At 42.5% G+C, this 25098-nt stretch overlaps 3 protein-coding genes across 3 annotated transcripts; all 3 read right to left on the bottom strand.

The window, feature by feature from the left end:
• Positions 1 to 49: 49 nt before the first annotated feature.
• Positions 50 to 2841, bottom strand: LOC117737939 (protocadherin alpha-C2-like). Its single transcript, XM_034544196.1, has 2 exons — positions 435 to 2841; positions 50 to 144 (listed from the first exon to the last, which is right to left on the bottom strand). Exons 1-2 carry the CDS (start codon positions 2836 to 2838, stop codon positions 50 to 52), a joined length of 2499 nt encoding a protein of 832 aa, XP_034400087.1. The 5' UTR covers positions 2839 to 2841.
• A 113-nt stretch (positions 2842 to 2954) lies between these two features.
• On the bottom strand, positions 2955 to 5734 carry pcdhb (protocadherin b). The gene is made up of 2 exons (XM_034544195.1): positions 3340 to 5734; positions 2955 to 3049 (listed from the first exon to the last, which is right to left on the bottom strand). Exons 1-2 carry the CDS (start codon positions 5732 to 5734, stop codon positions 2955 to 2957), a joined length of 2490 nt encoding a protein of 829 aa, XP_034400086.1.
• A 6560-nt stretch (positions 5735 to 12294) lies between these two features.
• si:ch73-233f7.1 (uncharacterized protein LOC100537710 homolog) lies at positions 12295 to 18236 on the bottom strand. Its single transcript, XM_034543401.1, has 4 exons — positions 15714 to 18236; positions 13317 to 13375; positions 13012 to 13139; positions 12295 to 12671 (listed from the first exon to the last, which is right to left on the bottom strand). Exons 1-4 carry the CDS (start codon positions 18234 to 18236, stop codon positions 12295 to 12297), a joined length of 3087 nt encoding a protein of 1028 aa, XP_034399292.1.
• Between the last annotated feature and the right edge of the window lie 6862 nt (positions 18237 to 25098).

Here is a 25098-nt window from a genome sequence, read left to right as displayed (position 1 = left end):
ATATTTGGTTGTTTTCTATCGGCCTTGGTCTCGAGCATGTTTTCACAATTTAATCCCAAAGATGTATCGGTGCTGAAAGCAGCGAGCGCATATTGTGTGTGAGGTTCAGCACCACGGAGCTTTCCAGTTGTTTTACGATCTTCCCTGACGACAACGATTCACTGTCATGACGTTCATGAGCCGGAATGTTACTAAGAAAACAGCGCCACCCTTTAGGCTTTCAAGACTTGCAAACTCAGTTCAACCGGTGTACCATACATATTTTATTGGTTTCAATGTGAGTTCAAATGAGTAATGGTGACGATAACTAATTAATTAATTAATGATAACTATGCATGATTTAACTTCATAAATGTTATTGACCTAAAATAACTACGATGTCTCATGAAATAACACTAAATATTGATACATTATGAATATAAAAACACGTGTACATTGGACTCTCACCTGCAGAGTGGAAGCCGCTGAGTCACTAGTGTTTGTCAGTCCTGTGCCTCTTGGTAGACTGGACACGATGTATCTGGAGCCCTTTGGCACCGGCTGTCTAACCACCATCTTCCCTTTCCTGGTCTCTGCTAGAAACAGACTGTACCAGTAGGCATCGTTGGAGACCAGAGTGGAGTCTGCGATGGTGGAGTTCCTCTCACTGATCACACTGTTCCTGCAGGGAGGAGCCGCTTTGCTGGGCTTGGGTTTCTGACACTTGAGCACGATGGTGACCAAAATGGTGATCAGTAGGAGAAATGACACCGAGCCCAGACCGATGACCAAATACAGGTTCAGGTCTGAGAAGATGTCATATTCTAGAGGCACCTCCGTCATGTCAGAGTAGGCCTTAACGGCAGTCTCCACCGTAAACAGCTTGATGGTGACTGTAGCGGAGAGAGCGGGCTCCCCGTTGTCCTTTGCAACAACAACCAGTCGCTGGTGACGCGGGTCTCTGTAACTGAACATCCTCATAGTCCGGATCTCTCCGTTGTATTGATCCAGACTGAACAAGGTGGCGTCAGTCACCTGTAGAAACTGGTACGTAATCCGAGAGTTGTGCACCGAGTCGGTGTCCAAGGCGATCACTTTGGCCACCAGAGAGCCTTTATCGGTGGATCTGGGGATCTTTTCCTCCACCAGCGAGCCGTGCGCGCGCCACGGAGAGACAATAACCGGAGCGTTGTCGTTCTGGTCCACTATATTGATGTGGACCGTCACGTTGCTGCTGAGTGGAGGAGAGCCAGAGTCTCTGGCCTCAATGTGGAAAAGAAACTCGTTCTCGATCTCGTAGTCAAAGGTTTTTAGTGCGTAAAGATTACCGTTCTCTGGATTGATGGAGAACAGCATGGACATGGAGGTGTTGGCTATCTCCCTCTCCAGGATGAAATACACTAGATACTGGTTTTCATGGAGGTCAGGGTCAAATGCAGTGAGTGAACTCAGCAAGGCCCCAGGTGCGTTATTCTCCATTACACGTATAGTATAACATGACTGAGGGAACTGTGGTACATTGTCATTTACATCCAGCAGTTCTAACATCATCGTTTCATTGTCAGATAAAGGAGGAGAGCCTCTGTCTGTCACAGTGAAAGTGATGTCATATTCTGTGACCTTCTCACGGTCTAGTGCCTGTGACACTACTAATTCATAATAGTTATCAGAGGACTCCCTCAGTTTGAAGGGCATATTATCTGGAATATGAAGATCAACCACTCCATTGTCACCTGAGTCTTTATCACTGACACTAACTACAGCTATCACTGTGTCTAATTCTATGTTTTCATTGACTGGACTCTGGAATGATTTAATGGATATTTCTGGATGGTTGTCATTCATGTCTTCAATCAGAATCTTAATAGTACATTGTCCAGATAATGCACTTGCTCCTCTATCAGTTGCTATAATTTCCATATCATAAATCCTGTAATCTTCATAATTCAACATTCCTTTAACAGTAATTTCACCAGTAGAAGGATTCAGATGAAATGTCTCCTGTGTTTTCTCTGACGTATATAAACTATATGCATACGTTACATCAGAATTCGACCCTTCATCTAAATCTGTTGCATTGAGATGAATAACGAGGCTTCCAGTGGGAGAATTTTCCATTATCTTTAACGTGTAATTTAATTTGTCAAAAGTAGGAGCGTTGTCATTTGTGTCTAAAACACGAACAATAACACGTGCAGTGCCAGAACGAGCAGGTGTGCCTCCATCTACAGCTGTGAGTATTAAATTATGGACAGCATGCTGCTCTCGATCTAAAGTCTTTGTTAAGATTAATTCAGCAAATTTTGACCCATCTCTGCCAGTTTTAACTTCAATATTAAAATGTTCACTTTCACTCAGATGATACGTTTTCACTGAGTTGGTTCCGACATCAGGATCAACTGCGTTACTGAGAGAGAATCTCTCTCCGTTTGGCGTCGCTTCAGATATATCTAAATGAATGGCGTCTCTCCGAAACTGTGGGGCGTTGTCGTTCATATCCAATATTTCTACTTCTATATTAAAAATTCGGACTGGATTTTCTAGTATTATTTCCAGTTTGAGATAACAAGTCGCTGATGATTTGGTATTGCAAACATTTTCCCGGTCAATCTTTTCCACAACATACAGCTCACCAGTCTCTTTGTTCACATCCAGATATTTCTTGTTTGCAATGATGTCCAGACGCATCTTCCTCTGGTTCAGTGTTTTAACATCCAGGATGAGATCGGTAGCAAGGTTTGCTACAACTGATCCTTCTTTCATTTCCTCAGGTATTGAGTAATGAGTCCCTGAAGTCGATATGTTACCAACGAAATAAAAAAGAATAACGAGCAGGACGTACCTTTTACAAGAACGCATTACAACGGACTCCATTGTTGTCTGCGGGTTTACTGCACTTCAAAGGACAGTACGTACGTGTCCATTAATATTTGGTTGTTTTCTATCGGCCTTGGTCTCGAGCATGTTTTCACAATTTAATCCCAAAGATGTATCGGTGCTGAAAGCAGCGAGCGCATATTGTGTGTGAGGTTCAGCACCACGGAGCTTTCCAGTTGTTTTACGATCTTCCCTGACGACAACGATTCACTGTCATGACGTTCATGAGCCGGAATGTTACTAAGAAAACAGCGCCACCCTTTAGGCTTTCAAGACTTGCAAACTCAGTTCAACCGGTGTACCATACATAGTTTATTGGTTTCAATGTGAGTTCAAATGAGTAATGCTGACGATAACTAATTAATTAATTAATGAACACTATCCATGATTTAACTTCATAAATGTTATTGACCTAAAATAACTACGATGTCTAATGAAATAACACTAAATATTGATACATTATACATATAAAAACACGTGTACATTGGACTCTCACCTGCAGAGTGGAAGCCGCTGAGTCACTAGTGTTTGTCAGTCCTGTGCCTCTTGGTAGACTGGACACGATGTATCTGGAGCCCTTTGGCACCGGCTGTCTAACCACCATCTTCCCTTTCCTGGTCTCTGCTAGAAACAGACTGTACCAGTAGGCATCGTTGGAGACCAGAGTGGAGTCTGCGATGGTGGAGTTCCTCTCACTGATCACACTGTTCCTGCAGGGAGGAGCCGCTTTGCTGGGCTTGGGTTTCTGACACTTGAGCACGATGGTGACCAAAATGGTGATCAGTAGGAGAAATGACACCGAGCCCAGACCGATGACCAAATACAGGTTCAGGTCTGAGAAGATGTCATATTCTAGAGGCACCTCCGTCATGTCAGAGTAGGCCTTAACGGCAGTCTCCACCGTGGACAGCTTGATGGTGACTGTAGCGGAGAGAGCGGGCTCCCCGTTGTCCTTTGCAACAACAACCAGTCGCTGGTGACGCGGGTCTCTGTAACTGAACATCCTCATAGTCCGGATCTCTCCGTTGTATTGATCCAGACTGAACAAGGTGGCGTCAGTCACTTGTAGAAACTGGTACGTAATCCGAGAGTTGTGCACCGAGTCGGTGTCCAAGGCGATCACTTTGGCCACCAGAGAGCCTTTATCGGTGGATCTGGGGATCTTTTCCTCCACCAGCGAGCCGTGCGCGCGCCACGGAGAGACAATAACCGGAGCGTTGTCGTTCTGGTCCACTATAATGATGTGGACCGTCACGTTGCTGCTGAGTGGAGGAGAGCCAGAGTCTCTGGCCTCGATGTGGAAAAAAAACTCGTTCTCGATCTCGTAGTCAAAGGTTTTTAGTGCGTAAAGATTACCGTTCTCTGGATTGATGGAGAACAGCATTGACATGGAGGTGTTGGCTATCTCCCTCTCCAGGATGAAATACACTAGATACTGGTTTTCATGCAGGTCAGGGTCAAACGCAGTGAGTGAACTCAGCAAGGCCCCAGGTGCGTTATTCTCCATTACACGTATAGTATAAAATGACTGAGGGAACTGTGGTGCGTTGTCATTTACATCCAGTAGATGCACAGTTATTGTTTCGTTGTCAGACAAAGGCGGCGTTCCTGCATCTGTCACAATCAGTTTGATGTCATATTCAGGTACTGATTCACGATCTAAAGGGGCGGACACTATGAGTTTATAATGCATGGGTCTATCTGATGATTTGTTAAGAATAAATGGCATGGGCTGATTTATGGATAAGCTTACGTTCCCATTATGGCCAGTGTCTCTGTCGCTTATACCTACAAGAGCAATGACACTTCCTACTGGGATGTTCTCATCCACTGTGTTTTTTACGGACTGTATGGTAATTTCAGGATAATTATCATTCATATCCGTCACGTGCACGACTACTTTACACTGCCCCAGCAAGGGATGCGTCCCCTTGTCTCTAGCTTCAATGTGCATCTCATATAATTGCATGTCTTCATAGTCAATAGTACCCTTCACAGTTATCTCCCCAGTGTTAGGATCCAATTCAAAAACGTCTTGTGTTTTTTCTGATGTGTAAAGTGTGAACGAGTAGACTATCTCTGAATTAGGACCCTCGTCAAGATCTGTAGCGTTAAGCTTCTTCACTAATGTTCCGATCGGGGAATTTTCTGTCATATTAATTGTGTAAATCTGCTTGTCAAACCGCGGAGGATTATCGTTCGTATCCTGTACTCTCACAATAATATTGGCAGTGCCGGAGCGCACGGGGACCCCGCCGTCCACAGCAGTCAGTACTAACTTATGAACGGCATTCTCCTCTCTGTCTAAAGATTTAGTCAACACCAAATCGACATATTGAGTTCCATCACTGCCTGTCTGAATTTCGATAGTGAAATGTTCACTGTTACTGAGTTTGTATGTTTTAATTGTATTTATTCCGACATCGGGATCCACCCCATTAGGCAGGGAGAATCTCTCTCCTGGTGTGGCCGATTCGGACACGTCGAGCTCAACTCTGTCTCGTCGGAAGTGTGGAGCGTTATCATTAATATCTGTTATTCCAAGTTCAATGTTGAAGATCCGCAAAGGGCTTTCTATGATAACATCAAGCTTTAGAAAACAGGAGGTAGTTTTTGTCTGACAAAGATATTCCCTGTCCATCTTTTCCACGATGTACAACTCCCCAGTCTTTTTATTCACATCGAGATACTTTTTATTATGGAAAATATCAAGTTTTACCTCTCGTTGTGCCAAACCTCCAAGCTCAAGTCCCAAATCAGCAGCGAGATTAGCCACAACAGAGCCCCTTTCCATCTCCTCGGCTATGGAGTACCGTGTCACCGACAAAGCGCTGCGCCATACTGCAGACAGGACAAAGACCGTCGCCCAAAAAATCATCCTTTCGTCTGCCAGAAAGAACTCCAGTTTGTGAAAACGTGATGCTAAGATCTGACAATTATCTTAAGACATGCCTTTGGGTCGTGTTGGTAATCATAAAATAAAACGCATATCTTCCAAAAAGCTGTGTCCTGCAATACACCCTTTATAAATGGGTGTGTCATGACTACCAGGAGAGGGATGCATTATGCTTTAGTGGTCAACAGTGACACCGTGTGACAGACACTCAACATCGTGCAGTAGCTGTGCAGATAGAATCAGCTTTATTGGCGAAGACCTGAAAAAACTCTCACAGCACAGACATCACACACTTTATTGATTTTGATATGCGTTTTTCATATTCAATAAGGAAGTGGCTGAGTGGTTTTCCTCTGGGTGCTCAGTCTTCCACCCACTGTTCAAAGACATGCGGGTCAAGTGAATGAATCTGCCAGTGTGTGTCGACTCTGGCTCAGTGGTAGGGCAGGGTCGTCCTCATATTAGAGGATCGGTAGTTTGATCCCCGGCTCTGCTAGTCTGGGTAAATGCTTCTTAAAAAATGGCTCCAGTTGGGTGAATGGGTAGTTGGAGTCCTGATCACTGTGTGAATGTTAAAGTGCTTCCAGTGGTCAGAAGACTAAAGCACTAACAAGTGCACTCTATTTACCATTTTGTTTCATTATTATTATATACTTTGGTTTAAGGGCAAACACACAAACACAACAGGAGATTGGACATTAATTTAAAAAATATGTATTTAACCCTGATAAAGTGTTACTGAGTAGTGCAGTCAAGTTAAGGTTCAGTGCAAATTAAGTGTATTTATTGCAGTTGGAGCATAGGAGAATGTAAACCTATGTTTTTTATCTTGGGGGCTGCATCTCGGCCCAGAAGGGAGAAGAACAAATTGCTCCAAAAGGGTGGGGTCAGAGATGGGTCAGGTCAGCTGGTCTTATGTCTGTCATATAGCTGCTAAAGAAAGCAGCTGCAATTAATCTTAACATTTCTTTTTTTGTTTTCACTGTAAGTTTCCCAGACTAATAAATCCAACAGAAGTTAGAAATAGACTCAATATGTTGTTTATAAAATAAAGCTGTCAGTGTCTTGTACAATAAAGTGTTGGTCAGCTCAGAAAGTAAAGTGCCTGCAGGCTTTTCTGCAGCTTGTGTTGAGGTCATGGTTCAAGATCGTGTCGACCACTGTTGCCAGGTGATAGATAGCACTCAACTGTAAGACCTAAAAGATGGCCACTAGGTGAACCCAGCCGCTTAACCATTCCATGATGGTAAAAGTGTCAGCTCCAAGAAAAGAGATAAAGAAAATGGACAATACATGTAATTATATTATGTAACCTCTCCCAGTCTACTGTACAAATTATTTACATCATGCTACCTTTGGTAATGGTTTTATTTTTTAAGAGATTTTTTGCATTTACCTGAACCTCTTGTTTCTTGTTGTTTTGTGAAAAGAGGGAGGGAGATTTATTCAATTTTAAATCACTATTTTATTGTTCTCCTCTGACTTGGGATGTTCTCTGATGCAGAGTGTGCACAAGAAGAAAATGTATCAGCTTGAGACAACACAGACTACCAAAGCCAAACAGAAAGAAACTTCCTATCGTTCATCAGGAGTCAAATCACATTCAACTTGATCATTGTATGTTATAGAACCTCATATTGAATTTATTAACAACGAATCATTCAAATTAGAGACACAACTAGAGATGAAATTGAGACGAGACTTTTACACAACGCAAATAAAGACCCACAGCTGTGGGGTCCATCTTCCCTGATAGCCTTATCTGCGATTGTGTGTATCTGCAAGAGTATGTACACATGCATCTTTTGGCTGAACCAAATATGACCTAATATAATGAGATATGTGCATGTTGAGCTGTTCTTGGCTCAGATAGATGTACTTTCTGGGAAGAGGGGTCGTTGTCCTGCACAGGAATGCTCTTGATGGTGCAGCCTTAAGATCCCAAGAGATGAGTGTTGTTTGGGTGTGACATGTGGCTGTAACATATGATGTATGCGATGGATTCCATATTTTGATGCTATCATATCTCATGTCATATATATGTCTGAAATCTTCAGTGTGTCTAACAGAATATCCTGTATTGTGTTTGTGGGAAAGCCTAGTTTTTCTAAATATATATATATATATATATATATATATATATATATATATATATATATATATATAAAAAGGAACATGTATTTCCCTAATGAGCCATGGAAAGTCATTGTTCCACTGATACATGTTTTAGCTTCCATTCATATAATCTTTTACACAGACTTTTTTTCTGTCTTATTTTATTTCATTTTTTTTTTACTTTGCAAGGACATTGCAACACAAAATGCAAAAAAACTGGAATGTATTGTATTGACATCGTACTGAGGATGTACAGCATGTACAATGTTGCAGTACCCTGTAATTGATCATCTGCCATTTATTAACATGTTCATTCAATGAGCATTTTCTTCTGTGTGCATATGTTTTTCGGTGAAATGTACAATTTATTTTCGAAACGGCCCCTTTGTTTTGACATAATACTTTTCCAACCATCCTAGCTGGTGTAGCAGCCACAACGATGTCGTGCCCATACAGTATGGTTTACGCTTTCTGATGTCTATCCCAGTACATATCAGAATACTTGATCCAAAAAGACCCTGCAGCATAATTGAGATCGTAGCCTGATTTTAGTGAGACCAATTGTTTGAGAAAATATGTTTAAATACTTCCAACTGGCACACTAAACTTAGTTCAGACCAAAACTAACACAACTTTGTAGTTTTTAATGTTTGAAAGGAAAATGCAGCAGGACACTTCCAAGGGATAATATTATTAGAGTTGAGAGCAGCCAACAAAGTGACTCAAATTGAATCAAATTACAATAAAACAAACTCAACGACAACCCACATTGTATCCCTTTCCTATGTCACTTGGTGACAAAGCTCCAGGTTTGGCTATAGTGGCTCATCTTAAAACAATTAGGAAACTCTTAGCTAACAGCATCTGTGAAAATAGTTGTGATATTGTTATGCAAGTGAAACCAGAGCCTGTTGTTTATGTAAGGTTATGAATCTGTATTGAACACATACATTTAGCACAGCACCTGTAGCCTTTAAAGAAACTGCATGTCAGACATAATTGGGAAAAATGTGTCAATGCCTATAACCCTCCACACACACACACACACACACACACACACACACACACACACACACACACACACACACACACACACACACACACACACGCACACACTTGCAACTGGGTGGGGTTGAGCAGGGCTGGGTAGGGGTACTGTGGCTAAATGCCTTTCCAGTCATGCTCCATAGACAGGCCTCTGGCCTTTTTTTTCCGACTACTGGCTCTCTCTCTCGCTTTGCACCTGTGTCTGGGTGCTGCTCACCGCACTGCTGCGAGGGACACAAGTGTAAATGTTGTGGAGAAGGATTTGAACCACATTCTGGTGATGAGGAATGAGGCCCGTCTGGTACTCTAAAGCCCAGATGGAAGGGTTCAGAACAGGGACTACAGCACATCTTGGTACAATGGTGGAGTAAGAATAAGCAGACGGAAGAGCTCAACTCCCTGTACATACTGTGCATGAAAGCCTGATTTAACAATTGTGGATTTGTAAATAGTTGATATTCCAAAAGGATTGCTGCCGAGATGATCTCACTCCCATTGTAAATCCGTAAAAATGTCTTTTACACTAAGATTTATACTAAAATGACATACACTTATACAAAAAGAAAATAAAGGACGAAATTAACATTAACATCTGGAGTCACAGACAGTTATAATAATACATTATTCATAACTCAATTGTAAGCAGCAGCAGCAAGTCTTAGAAATTAATTAGCTTGCTCTCTCTGTTGTGTTGATACATGTTTGTGCAATCTGTATTTGCACAAAGTATCTGGATATTCATGAGATGTAAAGTAAATTTATCGAAATATTTCTAAATGTATTTTCCCATGTAAAGTGAGATCATAAACAGAGCTTCAATTGGATGTGGTTCTAGTGTGTCTGTCTCAATAAAAAGAGGACTTTTTTTTCTTCCCCGAAATGAAATCAGCCACGCTCCCCTGACGGGGTTGTTGGATGACGTCATTGTAACTCCCCAGACCCTCATACCCTGAGTTACAATGTAAACCAAATCCACTCCTCTAAACTAAGTCTGTTTGTTTGTTGTGCTGCGCAATCATTCTTACTCAAAGGTGCCATCTGCTGGAGGAATATGGCGCCACCCCAGTGTTACAAGATGGTGCTAATGCTCAACATGGGGACATTTATTGGGATTATATATTAATCATGTTTGTATACAATATCATACAGTATTTGACTGCAATAGAAGCTAAAAATCTGAGTACACTACTCTAATTTTACTGGGACGTGAATTGGTCACAAGTATATTGCTTGTGGGATTCTACATAACAAGAGTATGTATTCATTAAACAATAGTGGATTGTGACTATAGGTGCAATTGCTCAAATACTGTAGTTATATTTGTGATGCGTGTGCCTTACTTGAATATTTATATTTAAAGCCACTCTAAACCTGTACAGCTATAGTTACTCCCAAACATACGTTTATGGAATATGATGCATTGTTATAGATACCCAACTGTATATAAAGTAGTTAAATGAGCTGTACATCAACCAGCTGCAACATTCAAATGTTTCATTCACATCACTGCATATAACATTGTAACACTCACGCAGGGTAAATATGTTCTGCATTACTTTTAATACTTTATGTCCATTTAATTTTATAGTTTTACTTTACTTTACGTTTTACTATTTTTTAAGCAAATTTTTTGTTAGATACAGGATCTGAATACTTCTTCCACCACTTGTCTTAAAGAAGAAATGGTGTGCCTCCACAACATAGTATATGTATTGAGTATAGCATACGCGCCCTCTGGTGGACGACCGAAGAATTTGCAGTTGGCTAGGAAAGAATCATGGTCAAAACAATTTCAGCCTCATGGCCATGGACAGCTCCCAATGCAAATGACCAACCTGGTTTAATGATAAATAGTGACAGGAGTTGCCCGGTGCATGTTTCTGTAACAGGTTAATCGGAGCGGATTTGATGTATTTTATTACCGTTATTTCACTACAACTTCCACGTTTAAAAGATACCGAAATTGGAGTTTGCCCATATCATTCTAGAATTATCCATGAATTTAGTGTCTCTAAATGTCTTTTCATTAATGAACCAACGTGTAAAAAAAAAAAGTTAAATGTTCTTGTAGCAAAGAGCACAAAGAATGATCCTACACTTCTATTTGAGGAGCATAGCTCTAATTCCTCACTCGTCTGAAATTAAGCCAAGCTGACCTAAATACGGCTGCCCCTTCAGCCGTCCCGATGGATCACCTTACTGCAGAGAAGGTTAGCCTCCTCCCACCCATGCTCTCTACGGACACCCGTTTTCTTATTAACTGAATTATTTTCAGTCTGAGCCATACAACGACCTAATTACCCTACTCATTTATGGCCGGTGGCCAGCTCTCATCTGTTGATAGTAGGACCTAATTCCCTGAGAAGTAAAATGTAAAAGGGCACAGAGAGAAAAGTCACAGGCCCTCTAGCTCACATCCAGGTATGGCATTTGGAGCTGAGCCCCCCCCCCCCCCCCATGCTTGTATTCGTGTTCGTGGTCTTAATTAAAGTGATATTTCGAGAGAAGAGGTTCTGTTTGTTCAGTTAATGAACCCCATATTCTCCGCGGGCAAATGGAAATGCAGGCACTCCAATTAGCATATGTTAGCATTTGACTATGTTTATTCCTCACTGTAGAAAACAGCTAACCAAGGCGAAAGCTTTCCACCCTAAGAGTAGATGTGAAACTTTAACCACCCCAACAATAATTGACTCAAGCTAATTAATCATACATATAAACGTACATCTAAATGCTTTATTCATGCAGATCGACCGAATCTGAGTTTGAGTGGCGTAAATCAGTATGCTAATGATCAGCTTGCTTCGAGTTTTATGGATTACATATAGGATTTATGACACAGACCTTGTGAAAAAAATACTTTATTTTCATAAATGTATACAGTACATGTGTGGGGGAAATCCCCCCTTCTTTACAATTGTCTGCATCATGTTGCAGCTTGCATATACATTATTATACTTTGTAATATTCACACAAGCTCAGCAAACAAACATATACAAAAAGAAAACACTTCTTTCATTTCATGAAACCAAAAATATAAATTCATAAGGGTGTGCAACATTATTGTCCACTAATCCTTTTTCAAAACATTTTGAATGTAATTGCTGCTCCATGTTTGATTGTCTAAATAATAATAATAATAATGATAATAGGCATACATTGACTTGTTGTTGTGGCATGTCACATAAATAGCCATCATACTTCATTTCCCTTCAGCATTTGAGGCAAAATGGATTCTTCATTCATTATTTCTCTTGTGTATTTCTCATCCAACTTGTAAATCATACGTTCATTAATCTATGCGCTGAATGTTCTCTTCCTCTGTTTTCATATCAGGTTATATGCCATTTTAATAATCCATTCAGACAGTCATTGACAAGTCAGTCATTGTACAGATCATTATTTATAATCGCAGCCTCTCCCTGGGGGGACATCTGAAGACGTCGCCTCTTGCCAAAGGTGGAGAAGGAATTATGGACGTCCAGCTCGCTTCGCTGTGCTGTGGGCCTCAGGGTGCAAAAGCCCGATGGTGTCCCAGGGATGTACACATTGTGGTGGTAGTCAGGTGGTGGGTGTGGGTGTGGGTGTGGTTGAGGGTGAGGTTGAGAGTGAGGGTGTGGTTGAGGGTGAGGGTGTGGTTGAGGGTGAGGTTGAGGGTTGGGTGGGATAGATGGCTGCTGCTGTTGGGGAGGAGGTGTGCACCGAGGAGTCCAGGGGCGAGAGGGGATCCCACTGGTCGAAGGAGACATCTTATAGTCTGTATGACATAGATGAGGAGAGAAGAGAGGAGAAGCAATATTCAATATTGACAGAGGACTGTCTAGTATTTTCATTCTCATAGCACTTCTCTAAAACTAAGTTCAGTGCTTTGCCGTCAGGACAACAAACAATGACGACGGCAACAAAAATAAATGGAGCCATAATGAAGAGAATCATATATGTACCGGAGATGAATTAAGACTATACACCAACAAACCATTTAGGGAACAAAGGGAAACAGGATGGCATTCCATAAAAGCATGGAGGTGTGCTGTATACTTGCTAAATGCATATATACTGTATAACCCCTGTATAAGTCCATGTTTGGCCTCTCTTACCTTTCACCCCTCTCATCTGAGTACCCCAGGTCCAGTACTGTCCAGGCGCCATGGATGTGACATAGTTTTCTGGGTCAGCATGCATGGCCTTACGCATGAGGGTGCCGTCCATGTTGATGGAGTTATAACTGCAAACAAGATACCAGTCTGTAATGACAACATACTTTACTCGTATAGTAAATTCAATGTCTATATCCATTTTAACACGAGTGAACTTCAGCTTATTATCGAGCATTGTATGCTTTCATACAATTGGTTGGGTTGACTGAGTGCAAAGGTCAAATATCAAAGATGAAAAATGTTACCTTTTAATGGAGGAGTTCTGATTTTTCGTAAGAGTCCAGTCTGTATTCGGCTGCTTCAGCTGCAGGAAAAACAACATGTAAACAAATTTAATTTCCAGTTTCTTACAACAACAACAACAACAAATGTGAAATGTTTAAATCCCCATGCAAAGGCACATAATAAAGCATGGTCACTGTCCAGGTCTATTTCGAGAAATGTCTCTCTTGAAAGTATACACGTCTCAATCAAATCGGTCTTGATATCAAACGACGACGGTGATGTTGCCTTCAGCTCCGATTGCCACTTAGTTTCGCTCGTATCTATGTGGCGCAGCGTGAGAGGTGAATGAGAGCACCCGAGAGATATTTATTCCCGGTCTGAGTGTCATAGTGTTGATTCTACGCTCTATTAATTCTGTTAAAGTTGTTAACACGGAGAATGCGACGTAAGCGTATTATTAGAATCGGTATTCAAAATACACTCCCCGCCAACAACGCACAAAACCAATTAGAACCCCACCGGGATGAAACGAAACATGATTTTAATCTTCAAAGGAAACCGTGCCAGGGAGGAAATTAGGAAAATTACACACGTCATTGTTTTGTGGATTTTATGCATCATTTTTACATTAATATTTGCCTGATGCTCCTCGAGCAAGGTTTTTAATTAAAAGTCTCGTAGAAAGCCTTGAAAAGTTTGCGGTCCTCGCAGCTGTATATGTGCAACAGCACAACCCTGAGAGCTCAATCAACACGCGCATACACGCGCGCGCACACTTGCGCGCGTCTGCCCTGCGTGTTTTACGCGCTTGAATGTTTGTTTAATCGCTCTTTTCACCTTCAATTCATCAATCTAAGCAGGCCCATGTACTTTCTGTTTTGTACTGCTCAAATAGTTTAATGGGGATTAGTCTTATAGTTTTAGTGTCACAGACAACCTCGCGACGACTCATGTGGGTATAGAAGTTTCACACCGGGTGCATAAAGGGAACCAATTAACGACAGGAAGGACACTTTCTCCCGAAGGAGCATATAGCTGCAGGCAGAACAATCACCGTGACCTCGACATCCCTCTTGTGGCCAGAGGTGCATGTGCCAGTGACCGAACTGACATTTCTCAGTGTGCCTGATGGAGACATGGTATCATAGCTCTGAGTCTTTGTCGCTCTGCGTTTTGATGAAAATAGGGAGGGGACAATGAGCATTACGTACATGTTGTCTGCTGCCCCGTCTATTATGATTAGAAAACACTAGACGTCCTGCCTCTGTAAATTCCCCTTTCTCATCGTCTCCCTTCCTACCCCCACCTTGCTCGACAAATATGAAGCCATCTATCTCTCTCTCTCTCTCTCTCTCTCTCTCTCTCTCTCTCTCTCTCTCTCTCTCTCTCTCTCTCTCTCTCTCTCTCTCTCATTCAGAGGACAACATCGAGGCCGATCTACAGGCGGCCCACGTCTCAGTCCAGCCATGTCCTTGCACCCCTCCCCCCTCCTTGCCCCCTCCCCTCTGGATGTCCTCCCCTGTCTCCCCAAAACCATCCATTTGCCATTTTTCATCAATAATGGACAGCCCCCCTTGCGAATAGGCCTTGTGTGTAGTATAATGGCCGTGCCTGTGCCCTTGAGGCATAGTTAGTGAGGTTATCTGTCCTATATTGTTAGTTTGAGGACACAAGGGTGTGCCGCAAACCCGACTGGTCGAAAAATAATTGTCTGAACCCAAGACAGATGCATTCAATAACTGCCATTCACCTTGCCCGATATAACCTTGACTTTTTGTTCAGACTCAGGTGCTGAAATCAGGTATGTTCCCTCACGGTGTGAAAAGTGGCACTGGGTGATGTATTCATATCTGAGGTCACAAACTATTATAATTAAGTGAATGACTTATTATTAAAGTATTTTTCCTCGTGTAATTCATTTGCAAAAACATGTCGTGAAGACTTGAACTACATCTCCTCTTTCTCTCTCACACGGTAATTGATATCTCACTTCATTCCCAACATATGACACGGTGTGTGGACAGAATATGCTCCTTTAGATGGGGCTTTACACTTTCATTACCATGTCAATTAGAATGTAATCTCACGTCGTCTCATATCATTTCCCGGTTGCACAACATTACCATAGGCTGCACGCTTGGGATGCATTATTGCCATGATTATAAAAACAGTCGAGACAACGTGTGTAATACACTTATTAATAAGAGAGAGAAGACAATGAAAGCATGGCTTTGCTCAGTCTTTGCTTACATTTAGTTTAAATGTTCTGGTACATGCACGTGATTTGACCTTCATGGGCGAATGTCACATGTTATCAGTTAGAAAACTAAGATGGGTTTTGGTTGTGGCAGTGAGTGAACCAGATGTGTTTGAATGCATATCATAAGCTCTTGCCTCTTACGCTGTGTTCACTGTACCTCGTTTGGAGTAGTTGCTCCATTGTTCACAGATGCGCTCCGGCTTTGCGCGTTCCACGAGCTTTCTGCGCTTTTCGCCTCGTTGTTCCTCGGCGTGCTGCCGGGGCTGCACGGCTTCAGAAACATGAAGTCACTTTTGGCAGATTCGGGAGTCAGGCACACTTTATAACAATAAGACTGGGAGAGACTGCTGTTTCCATTCACCTCCATACAGTTCGTGGGCACTTTGGCCGCGGATGAAATCTGCAGGTTGAGGTTGGATTTTTTGAACACCTCCGGAGGCGGATCGGGCTGAAACCCCGCACAACAGCAGCAGGCGAACGGGGGGAGGTTGTACCCGCTGAGGGTCTCCCTGTCCTTGTAGCACTTGACTGCTGCGAGCACAATTATAGCCACAAGGAATATTAAAGATATTGTGCTCAGTGACACGATTAAGTATAGAGCGAGGTTTGAGGGGGGCTGTGGGCTGAGCGTGAGGTCTCCGAAATCTGACAGGGACTCCGGCACGCTGTCGATCACGTTGAGGACAATGGAGACCGTGGCAGAGAGCGGTGGCTGTCCGTTGTCCTTGACTAATATTACCAGTCTTTGCCTTGTTGCATCTTTTTCCAGGAGCCGGCGAATAGTCCTGATTTCGCCCGTGTACAGAGCCACGCTGAACAGCCCCGGGTCCGTAGCGTGCAACACCTGATAGGACAGTCGTGAGTTTTGACCTGCGTCCGCGTCCAGCGCTGTTATTTTGGTAACCAGATACCCAGCGTCTACTAACCGCGGAACCACCTCTGTGGCCACGGTGCCGTTTTTGGGAAGCGGGGACACGATAACAGGTGCATTGTCGTTCTGGTCCAAGACAAAGACGTTGACTGTGATATTATTGGCGAGAGGGGGGAAACCAGCGTCCTGCGCCTGCACCAGAATCTGAAAGTTTCTAAGTTGCTCATAATCGAAAGAGCGCAGTGCGTAGATATTACCGTTGTCAGAGTTGATTGAGACATAAGTGGACACGGGCATGCCCTGAATCTGACCCTCGAGAATAGAATAAGACAGATAGGCGTTCTGGTTCGAATCGGGGTCGAATGCAGTTACAGAGCAAATGGAAGCGCCCGGGGCATTATTCTCGGTCACATACACTGTGTACGAAGGTTGAGAGAACCGCGGGGGGTTGTCATTAATGTCAGACACTTGAACAAGGATGGTTTTCCTGGTGGATAGTGGAGGAGAGCCCAAGTCTCGGGCTGTTAGGGTGATGTTGTACTCGGACACCGCTTCCCTGTCCAGAAACTCGCTTGTCACCAGAGTATAATAGTTTTTAAAAGATGAATGGAGCTGAAAGGGGACGTTGCTTGGAATTTGGCAGTCAACGTTTCCGTTCTCTCCCGAGTCCCGGTCCATAACACTGATGACAGCTATCACCGTGCCCGGTGGCGCGTCTTCCTGGACAGGAGTGGACACTGATGTGAGGATGACTTCGGGCGCGTTGTCATTCACATCCAGGATGTCTACAAGCACTTTACTGTGCACGGCCACAGCCGAGGGTCCCCTGTCTTTTGCTTGCACATAAAGCTCATACACACTGGCTTTCTCATAGTCCACAATGCCCTTCACTCGGATTTCCCCCGTGTATGGGTCCACGCTGAAGAGCTCGCGCACCTTGAGGGGTGCGTGCCCGCTAAAAGCGTAGGTCACCTCTCCATTGGAGCCCTCATCAAGGTCTGTGGCGTTCAGCTTCAGCACCAGCGTCCCCCTCGGTGCGTTCTCCACCAGACTTGCCCGGTAAACTGAGCGGTCAAATACGGGTACGTTATCGTTGGAGTCCAACACTGTGATAGTTATCAGTGCTGTACCAGAGCGTCCCGGTGACCCCCCGTCAAAGGCAGTCAGAACCATTTCGTGCCTTTTCTGCTGTTCCCGGTCCAGCGGGGTGTCCAACACGAGCTCAGCAAACTTGCTCCCATCATTGCGCGTCTGGATATTCAGTACAAAGTGCTCATTTGCGCTTAGCTGGTAGGAGCGCAGAGAGTTGGTGCCCACGTCCTGATCCTGCGCGCTCTCTAACGGGAAACAGGAGCCGGGAGCAGCCGACTCTGTGATGTCAAGATTAAACTCGCTCCATGGGAAACTGGGGGAGTTATCATTCACATCTAAAATCTCCACTTCCACTCTGTACAGTTCTAGTGGGTTTTCAATAACCACTTGTAGGTGTAAAAAACAGCTCGGGCTTCGTTCACACAGATCTTCTCTGTCCATCTTTTCGTTGACGAAGAGAATGCCATTCTCCAAGTTCACTTCTAAATACTGCCTCTTTGCGCCGGAGACTATACGAAACCGACGTGCTGACAACTTGGCCACATCCAAGCCCAGGTCTTCGGCAATGTTGCCCACAAAAGCTCCGTGCTCCAGCTCTTCGGGAATGGAGTACCGAATTTGCGCAAGAACCAGGTCCACAACACACGCACACAGAAGTAGACATACAACCAGCCCAGTCACCGGTACCCAGCTGCCTCTGGAGAGTATGTGATCCATTTCAGCGGCGTGCGTCAAATCACCTCATCCAGACATCATTGGCCGTATACAGTCCTTCTACTTTAGGTGCAGCAAAAAAAGGAAAAAAGTACAAAAACAGCGCCTTTCCCAAATTAACAAAATTAATATATCTTCAGAAGTAAGTTTGGATCATAAATGTGTGCGGGTAAGTTAACATGGCGGGACGAGAGAGGAGAGGAGAGTAAAAAGCACCTCTCTCTCTCTCTGTGTTGTGCTCCACGCGCAACACCGGTAGTGTGGGGAGGCTCGCGCTTTGATTTTTCCAGTGTATGAGACACTCCGAGGAGCTGGTGAGGAGGCGTGTGTTTGTTTGTGTGTGTGAGCGAGAGAGAGAGAGAAATGGAGGGGGTGGACGTAGCTTCTCCCTGCTCCGTATTGGAGGACGCCGACGCAAAGTGCGACTCTAATTACTGGAGACGTTTAACCCTTTCGCATCCTCGTGTCTGTTCCTCTGACCCACTAAAGAGACGAGAAGGCGTACATTTGACACCAGACGTCAGAGCGAGATTTGGATTAGGGGACAAATAGTGTTGTGGGTGTCGTTTTCTAGGCTGCATTTACCAGATGAGGATGGAGAAGGATTTGCCTTGATGACCACATAGCCCTATAGGCCCAGGATGGCTAGAGCTAACATTATTGTTCTTTGATTCGTGATAACCCCCGTTATAATGACAGCCACGTGTAAGCTGTTCCTCCATGGTTCCACTATTACATTTTGCAATGCAGAAAACAAAAACAAATACACTGGCCAAAGCGCTCATTCTCTTTGCCTCAAATGGGCCAGTGGCCATTGCCAGTGGGCACCTGGGATTCTGTAATGCTTATTAATGAGAGCCCTTTGAAGATGAATGCCAACACTGCAAAAACAGTCCCATTCATTAATCATCTCACACGAAATTGTTTTTTACAAAAAGAGTCTTTGATCCGTCCGGATATTCAATTTAATTAATATTTAAATGAGTACATCTAGTGCTGAAAGTGATTACAGTGACAATCACGATCGGGTGATACTCATCGAAATGCGCGTTACAGGACTTTAATTCACTTAAGTAGGTTTGAACATGTATCAACATAATCAACATGAAAGCAATGTCATAAAGCCTTAATCATACTTGTCTCTAATCAGGTATTATTGTGGATTATACCCCATAGGTGATGTGTTTACATGTTTCAGATGACAGAAAAGGGCGAGCATGATGCTGTGAGGTGCGTTCAAGGACTAAAATGGTATGTCAGTGACTTCAGTAGATCAAACTACTATACTAGACTGAGCAGTGTAGTTTTTATAGGACAAAGAGGACAACTCGGGCCTCTTTAGAGTGCGGCACATGTTTGTTCAGATCTTTTCCCTGTTAATCCTGGTCAGTTAGACTGAACCACAGAGAGGGAGAGAGAGAGAGAGAGAGAGAGAGAGAGAGAGAGAGAGAGAGAGAGATAAACTAAAGGATGCCTTTGTGTATTCACGTTCGTCTCTAGACAGACACGAGTGGCATCCTAATGTAAAACGGTGGCTTGAAATCTGAAAGTCTCTTCTTGAGACTGACGACACAGCCTTGGCCCCCGTGCAACGCTCAGCTTAGATATACAGGAAAAAAGAAGGGGGGGGGGGAGTGCAAGATGAGAGAGAAAGAACAAGAAACAAACATTTCTACTTCCCAGGACAGCATTTTCTTTTTCATTAGACGCTACATTTTATGGTAAACTGGCCCCAAAACCCGAAGACTATAGGTCCTTTGTCGAAAATAGTGTTAATGGCTGCTCCTCTGTGAGAATCATCGGGGAAACCAAGCAATGTTCATAATGTTGTAATGTTATCCCTAGTGGGAATACCTCAACTTGGGGATGGTGGTTGTTTCTGACATATATATGTAGCTAAGAGAAGAGTAACTTCAGGAATGAGGAAATGGATGAAGTTGTTGTCTAATTTATGTTCAGTCTGCTATTGAAAGGGTCATGAGAGGTCACATTTGTGTTCTTCTGCGTACAATCTGGAATGTTATCAAATTATTAAATGTCTCATTGTGGCATAATATGTGACATAATATGTCACTGGTACTTTTCCCTGGGAACAAGAAAGTGTCCCCGACCTGTCTCTCAAACAAGCAGCCCTTGAAATGCAACACCCTCCCCTTTTCAGGAAAAAAAAAACACTAAAATCCTCAGGTTTAAATAAGCAGAAAACACAATCTGCTTGCAGACTTAACCTCAAGCAGATGGTTAAGCTTCTCCAGAAATGATTACATTTCTGGAAAAGAAAAAAAAAATCACCACCACCAGTTCCATTGCTTTCCTCTTCTTTTTAATTAACGGAGTGAAGGATTAGCGCGCAGCTATCCGGGATCAACCGTTCTCCGACGGAAGAATACAAATGTTTTGTGATAAATAATCCCAAAGCACTCCGGCCGGCGGTCCCTCGGTGCCTGTTACATTAACATGCATTACACGGAGCATTAAGCCGGTCTCATCCGGCCCTATCGCCTTGCTCACCCCATTGTCCGACAGAAAGACAGCCATTACTTCCTCTGACACTGCTCACCGACCAGCTGACCGTGACCTGTCACTCTGCACTCTGAAACTGGGTCACGGGGTGAGAGGGTGGCGGTGGGAGCATCACGGTTGGTGGAGGAGTAATGGTGGGAAACTTTTGACGCGTCATCCGTTCACGCTTAAAAGTAAAGATGCACGTGGTTCACTTTTTTAAGGGATTTCAGTTGAGCAGATACAGGCTTCGTCTTATTTAACCCACAATGTTCTCAAACCAACTCATTGCATGCCGTTTGTCATCTTGTAGCGCCATCTACTGGGCACTGTCTGATAATGTAAACAAATAAATAATTAGGCCTGTCTCAGTGACTAATCTCACAGCAACAGTGTGTTCAATAATTTAAGGTCCTTGTTAAAACAGGCATAATATAGTTTTGGATATTTTACCTTATCATTATAGAATCTCAACTTAATTGGCCAAGTAGCCCAAGGAAAATTATAAAGAACATTTTAATCAGATTCTCAGTTGTTCTCAATACATACAGCGTGCAGAGAACACATCTTTAGGAAGATAAAATATACAGAATATAGACATACAGTCAAACGAATACAAGCTAACATCAACACATCGCAATTGATTAATGTATATGTATCTAATATATTTCCCATGCAATTGACAAATATATATAATCCTATAAATAGCCTGACATAAAATATGTGTTTTTTTTACTGTTGACGTTGGTTATGAATATGTTCTACGCAGCGACCAAAGAGAGGATACGCTGTATTTGTTGAGACATTGTTTTTACTGTCGTTCTTATAAAACATAAAACACTCCTGCACAATGCAACCTACTGAAAGCATAAAGGATTCATGTGTAAATCATGTCCCGTCTTGAGCATCATAGTTTGAGTTGCCCAATGCATCAAAAGGTTTTAGACATATAAACACATAATAACAACTCCACTCATCAACATCATCATGAGGCTTTATGCATTATTTCATCCAACAGTATTCATCAGGTTAATTTGGGAAAACATATAACTAAAAAATATCAACACGCAATACATTTGCATACAGAATATGGCAACACATAAGTTAAGCATGTGGTGTTTTGGTTAGAGGATGAGGTGTGTTACTGGTGCTGGATGTGACAGATAGTCCCTGCAGGCTTTATGAATTTATTGGAGTAAATAAGATAAAACAATAATGCCTGAAGGGGTGTTAGAATATGCCTCTCACAGGCACTTACAATATATATAAAAGAAAACCGGGGGGAAATGCATTATAAGCTCATTAACTGACACATCCCGAAGCACCTATCAGGATGTTTCAATTAATTCTCAGCAGTTGTCCCTTTGTCCCCATAAGAGGGCATTAGTTATTGTATGTATAGTGTGTGAGGTCTTGTTTTCTTTTATCTGTGGTCTTAGTCTGCCATCTACTGGATGTGATTAGTATAACAGCTACTGAAGCCAAAGAGTGAGGACAACAAAACAGCGTTTCCAGTACTCTGTAACCAAATGTTGTATGTGGTAACATATGGGGGAAAGTCTAAAGCTCTAACGATATTATTTCTACCACTATTTTATTAATATCATTAGCTATTATACACGTTTATATTAATATTAATTAATACATTATATTTAATATTAATAATATTATTGTTATTGATTCAGAGTATGTAATATTATTCATATACCAGTTGGCTTAGGGCATCATGACAACTTTGAAATAGACATGTGTAGATCAGAATGGACCGTTTAGGTTACTCAATTAAATAACCAATGTAATGCTTAAAATCATCAGCCAATTTGATTAAGAACTACCTATCTTTTCCCACTTGATATATTAGTTTGAATCCATTTTGGAGAGTAACTAAAACCACAAGAACACCAGGTTAAATTGTAAAATGTTGAGCTGTTTTACAGCGACTTCTAGTGTCTGTGACTGATCTGCTCTCATTACCCTTTATCAACACTTCCATAACAACAACTGCAGTGAATATTTATTCTCGTGGTGAAATCACAATCAGACAGAGGACATCTGTTTTTAATGTATTCATTCGGTTATTTATAAGACATCGTTTGAGTATATAATGAAGGGAAAGTATTCTCACAAAAGGTCACGTGTTAGTTCATAGTGTGGGTTTAAGTTCCTAAACTACACTACCATGACACAACCATAGGTTCTTTCTCCCAGACATAAGTTGTTGTTGTGACGATAAGGGTTGTGGCTTGTAGTTATGAGATAAAGAGCTCAGCAGAAGTATAAAAGAAACGGAAGAAAAACATCGGACAGCGCCCATGGTCGAACTCACTAGTCCGCGGACCGGTAGAGTAGATGTACGTCAAATGTAGGAAGTAACCATTGAGCTAAACCGATGCAAGGAAATATCGAGTAAAACTTCTATAAGTAACTTACGTCAGCAAAATAGTGGACACGTTATGATAGTTTGTTTCCAAGGTTCAGTTCATAAGAGAGCAACGCGCTACTGTTGGGTAAACAACAAGGGACATTTACTGAGAAATAGAAAAGAAAAGTGAAATGACGTGACACAAACGCGGTCTATGCACCTTGCAGATCACGTGATATAGTAACTCAACCCTGATGACAGTGCAATGCTTTGTTTTGATTTGTTTATACTAAATGATGATTCATAAAAGAGTGAGCAGTGAGATTCAGCTCATCTTATTCAGTTCTGCGCACCAATAAAGAAACCAAGATCAATCCTGAAGAAAATGCCATGCCATAATTTTCTTGTCTTTTATTTCTTTTGTATGAATGGCCTGTGATCAAAAAATGTACGTTATGACTGACTTTGTCAGTGTCAATGTATCGGAAATTATATGTCACCATATTGTGCTATTCGGTTTGTTTTGGGCATCATGACGACTGTAAAATAGACAGACATCTATATTTGTAGAAGTATGGGAGAAAATAAATAAAAACATCGGACAGCGCCCGTGGTTGAACTCTCTAGCCCGCGGACCGGTTGAGTAGATACGTTTGATGTAGGAAGTAACCATTGAGCTAAACCGATGCAAAGGAACAGCGAGTAAAACTTATATAAGTAATTTATGTGAGAATACTAGTGGACATGCTGACGGTGTCTGTTTCCAAGGTGCAGTTCAAATGAGAGCAACATGGTCTCCTTTGACAGTGGAAAGAGAGGGTGACTTCCACATTTACTGAGAAATAGAAAAGTGAAATGACGTGAAACAGACACTTCCTGAATAAGCAGGTGTATCGCAGATCACGTGGTATAGTAACACAGACTAAATTATGATTCATAAGAGTGGACACTGATATTCAGATTAGTTTATTCAGTTATGCACACCAATAACGAAACCAAAATAAAAATGTAATTATTTACTCTTTTAATGTATTTTGCATGAATGGCCTATGCGCAAAAAAAAGGATACGTTATGACTCCGACTCGATCTATTGCCAATGTATTGGAATTTAACTTTTAGCATATTCCGTAATTCTAGAGAAACTGAGACCGGACCAGTTCACAGCATACCCGGATTGAATTGTGAATGACGTCATCTTTCAAGGAAAGGAATATGGATGTTGTCTCGTTGACATGGAAAGTCCACTAGGAGGAGCTAAAGACTAATAAAAGACTGGCCACAGTACACTTTCCACCTATATCCCCTCTGACTCTCTGAGAGAGAGAGAGAGAGAGAGAGAGTGAGAGAGGGAGGGAGAGAGAGAGAGAGAGAGAGAGAGGGAGAGAGAGATAGCTTTAGGCAAAGGGAAGTGAAGTGAAGAGACTAGAAAACCGAGAGCCATGACGAAAGGGAGGGTGACTTCCACCTCCAATTAGCTTAACCTCATCACTTTCCGCAGTTTCCAAAATAAACTGCTGAACTCTATCCAAGGTGTCACCACAATATCGGAAGAGACAAAAAAGAAAAAGAGAGATTTAAAATTGAGACGAAAGGTGGGACGCCATGTAAGATAAAGAGATAATAAATCACCGGGGAGGAAAACAGGTGAGAGGAGATAAGACAAAACATAGAAAGAAAGAAGAAAAATGTTACACTCACAGTAGCAGAAGTGGTGAAATGACAGGAAAATGAAGAGCCAGGATGGGGGAATCGAGAGGCAGGAAAAAGAAGGAAAGAGAGAGAGAGGGCTTCGTCCACATGTTCCTCAGCTGTGTAAACTGAAGGTCTCTGCTGCTTCTCCAATTCCCCCGAAGCAGGAGGATATTTATAGGAGGCTGGCAGTGGCAGTGAATGGACCCTTGCTCTGTCACACCCACTAATATTATTATTATTACTTTATATGCGCAAAAATGGAAAATGTCAGCAACCTGAGAGGACTACAGAGACAGTGCGTGCGTGTC

This window comes from Cyclopterus lumpus, chromosome 10 (assembly GCF_009769545.1).
Source record: "Cyclopterus lumpus isolate fCycLum1 chromosome 10, fCycLum1.pri, whole genome shotgun sequence".
NCBI classification, from domain to species: domain Eukaryota; kingdom Metazoa; phylum Chordata; class Actinopteri; order Perciformes; family Cyclopteridae; genus Cyclopterus; species Cyclopterus lumpus.
The sequence above is the reverse complement of the archived record's forward strand: the minus strand, read 5'-3'. Positions and strand labels throughout refer to the sequence as shown.

Bases quoted from the DNA above. Each gene is read 5' to 3' on its own strand.
- LOC117737939 (XM_034544196.1), bottom strand. From the start codon at position 2,838: ATGCGTTCTTGTAAAAGGTACGTCCTGCTCGTTATTCTTTTTTATTTC. The intron at 145-434 runs GTACACGTGTTT...CGTTGTCGTCAG, and splicing joins TCTGCAGGTGAGAGTCCAAT to GGAAGATCGTAAAACAACTG.
- pcdhb (XM_034544195.1), bottom strand. From the start codon at position 5,734: ATGATTTTTTGGGCGACGGTCTTTGTCCTGTCTGCAGTATGGCGCAGC. The intron at 3,050-3,339 runs GTACACGTGTTT...CGTTGTCGTCAG, and splicing joins TCTGCAGGTGAGAGTCCAAT to GGAAGATCGTAAAACAACTG.
- si:ch73-233f7.1 (XM_034543401.1), bottom strand. From the start codon at position 18,236: ATGGATCACATACTCTCCAGAGGCAGCTGGGTACCGGTGACTGGGCTG. The intron at 13,140-13,316 runs GTAACATTTTTC...TCTTGTTTGCAG, and splicing joins CAGAACTCCTCCATTAAAAG to TTATAACTCCATCAACATGG. The intron at 12,672-13,011 runs GTAAGAGAGGCC...TATGTCATACAG, and splicing joins TCAGATGAGAGGGGTGAAAG to ACTATAAGATGTCTCCTTCG.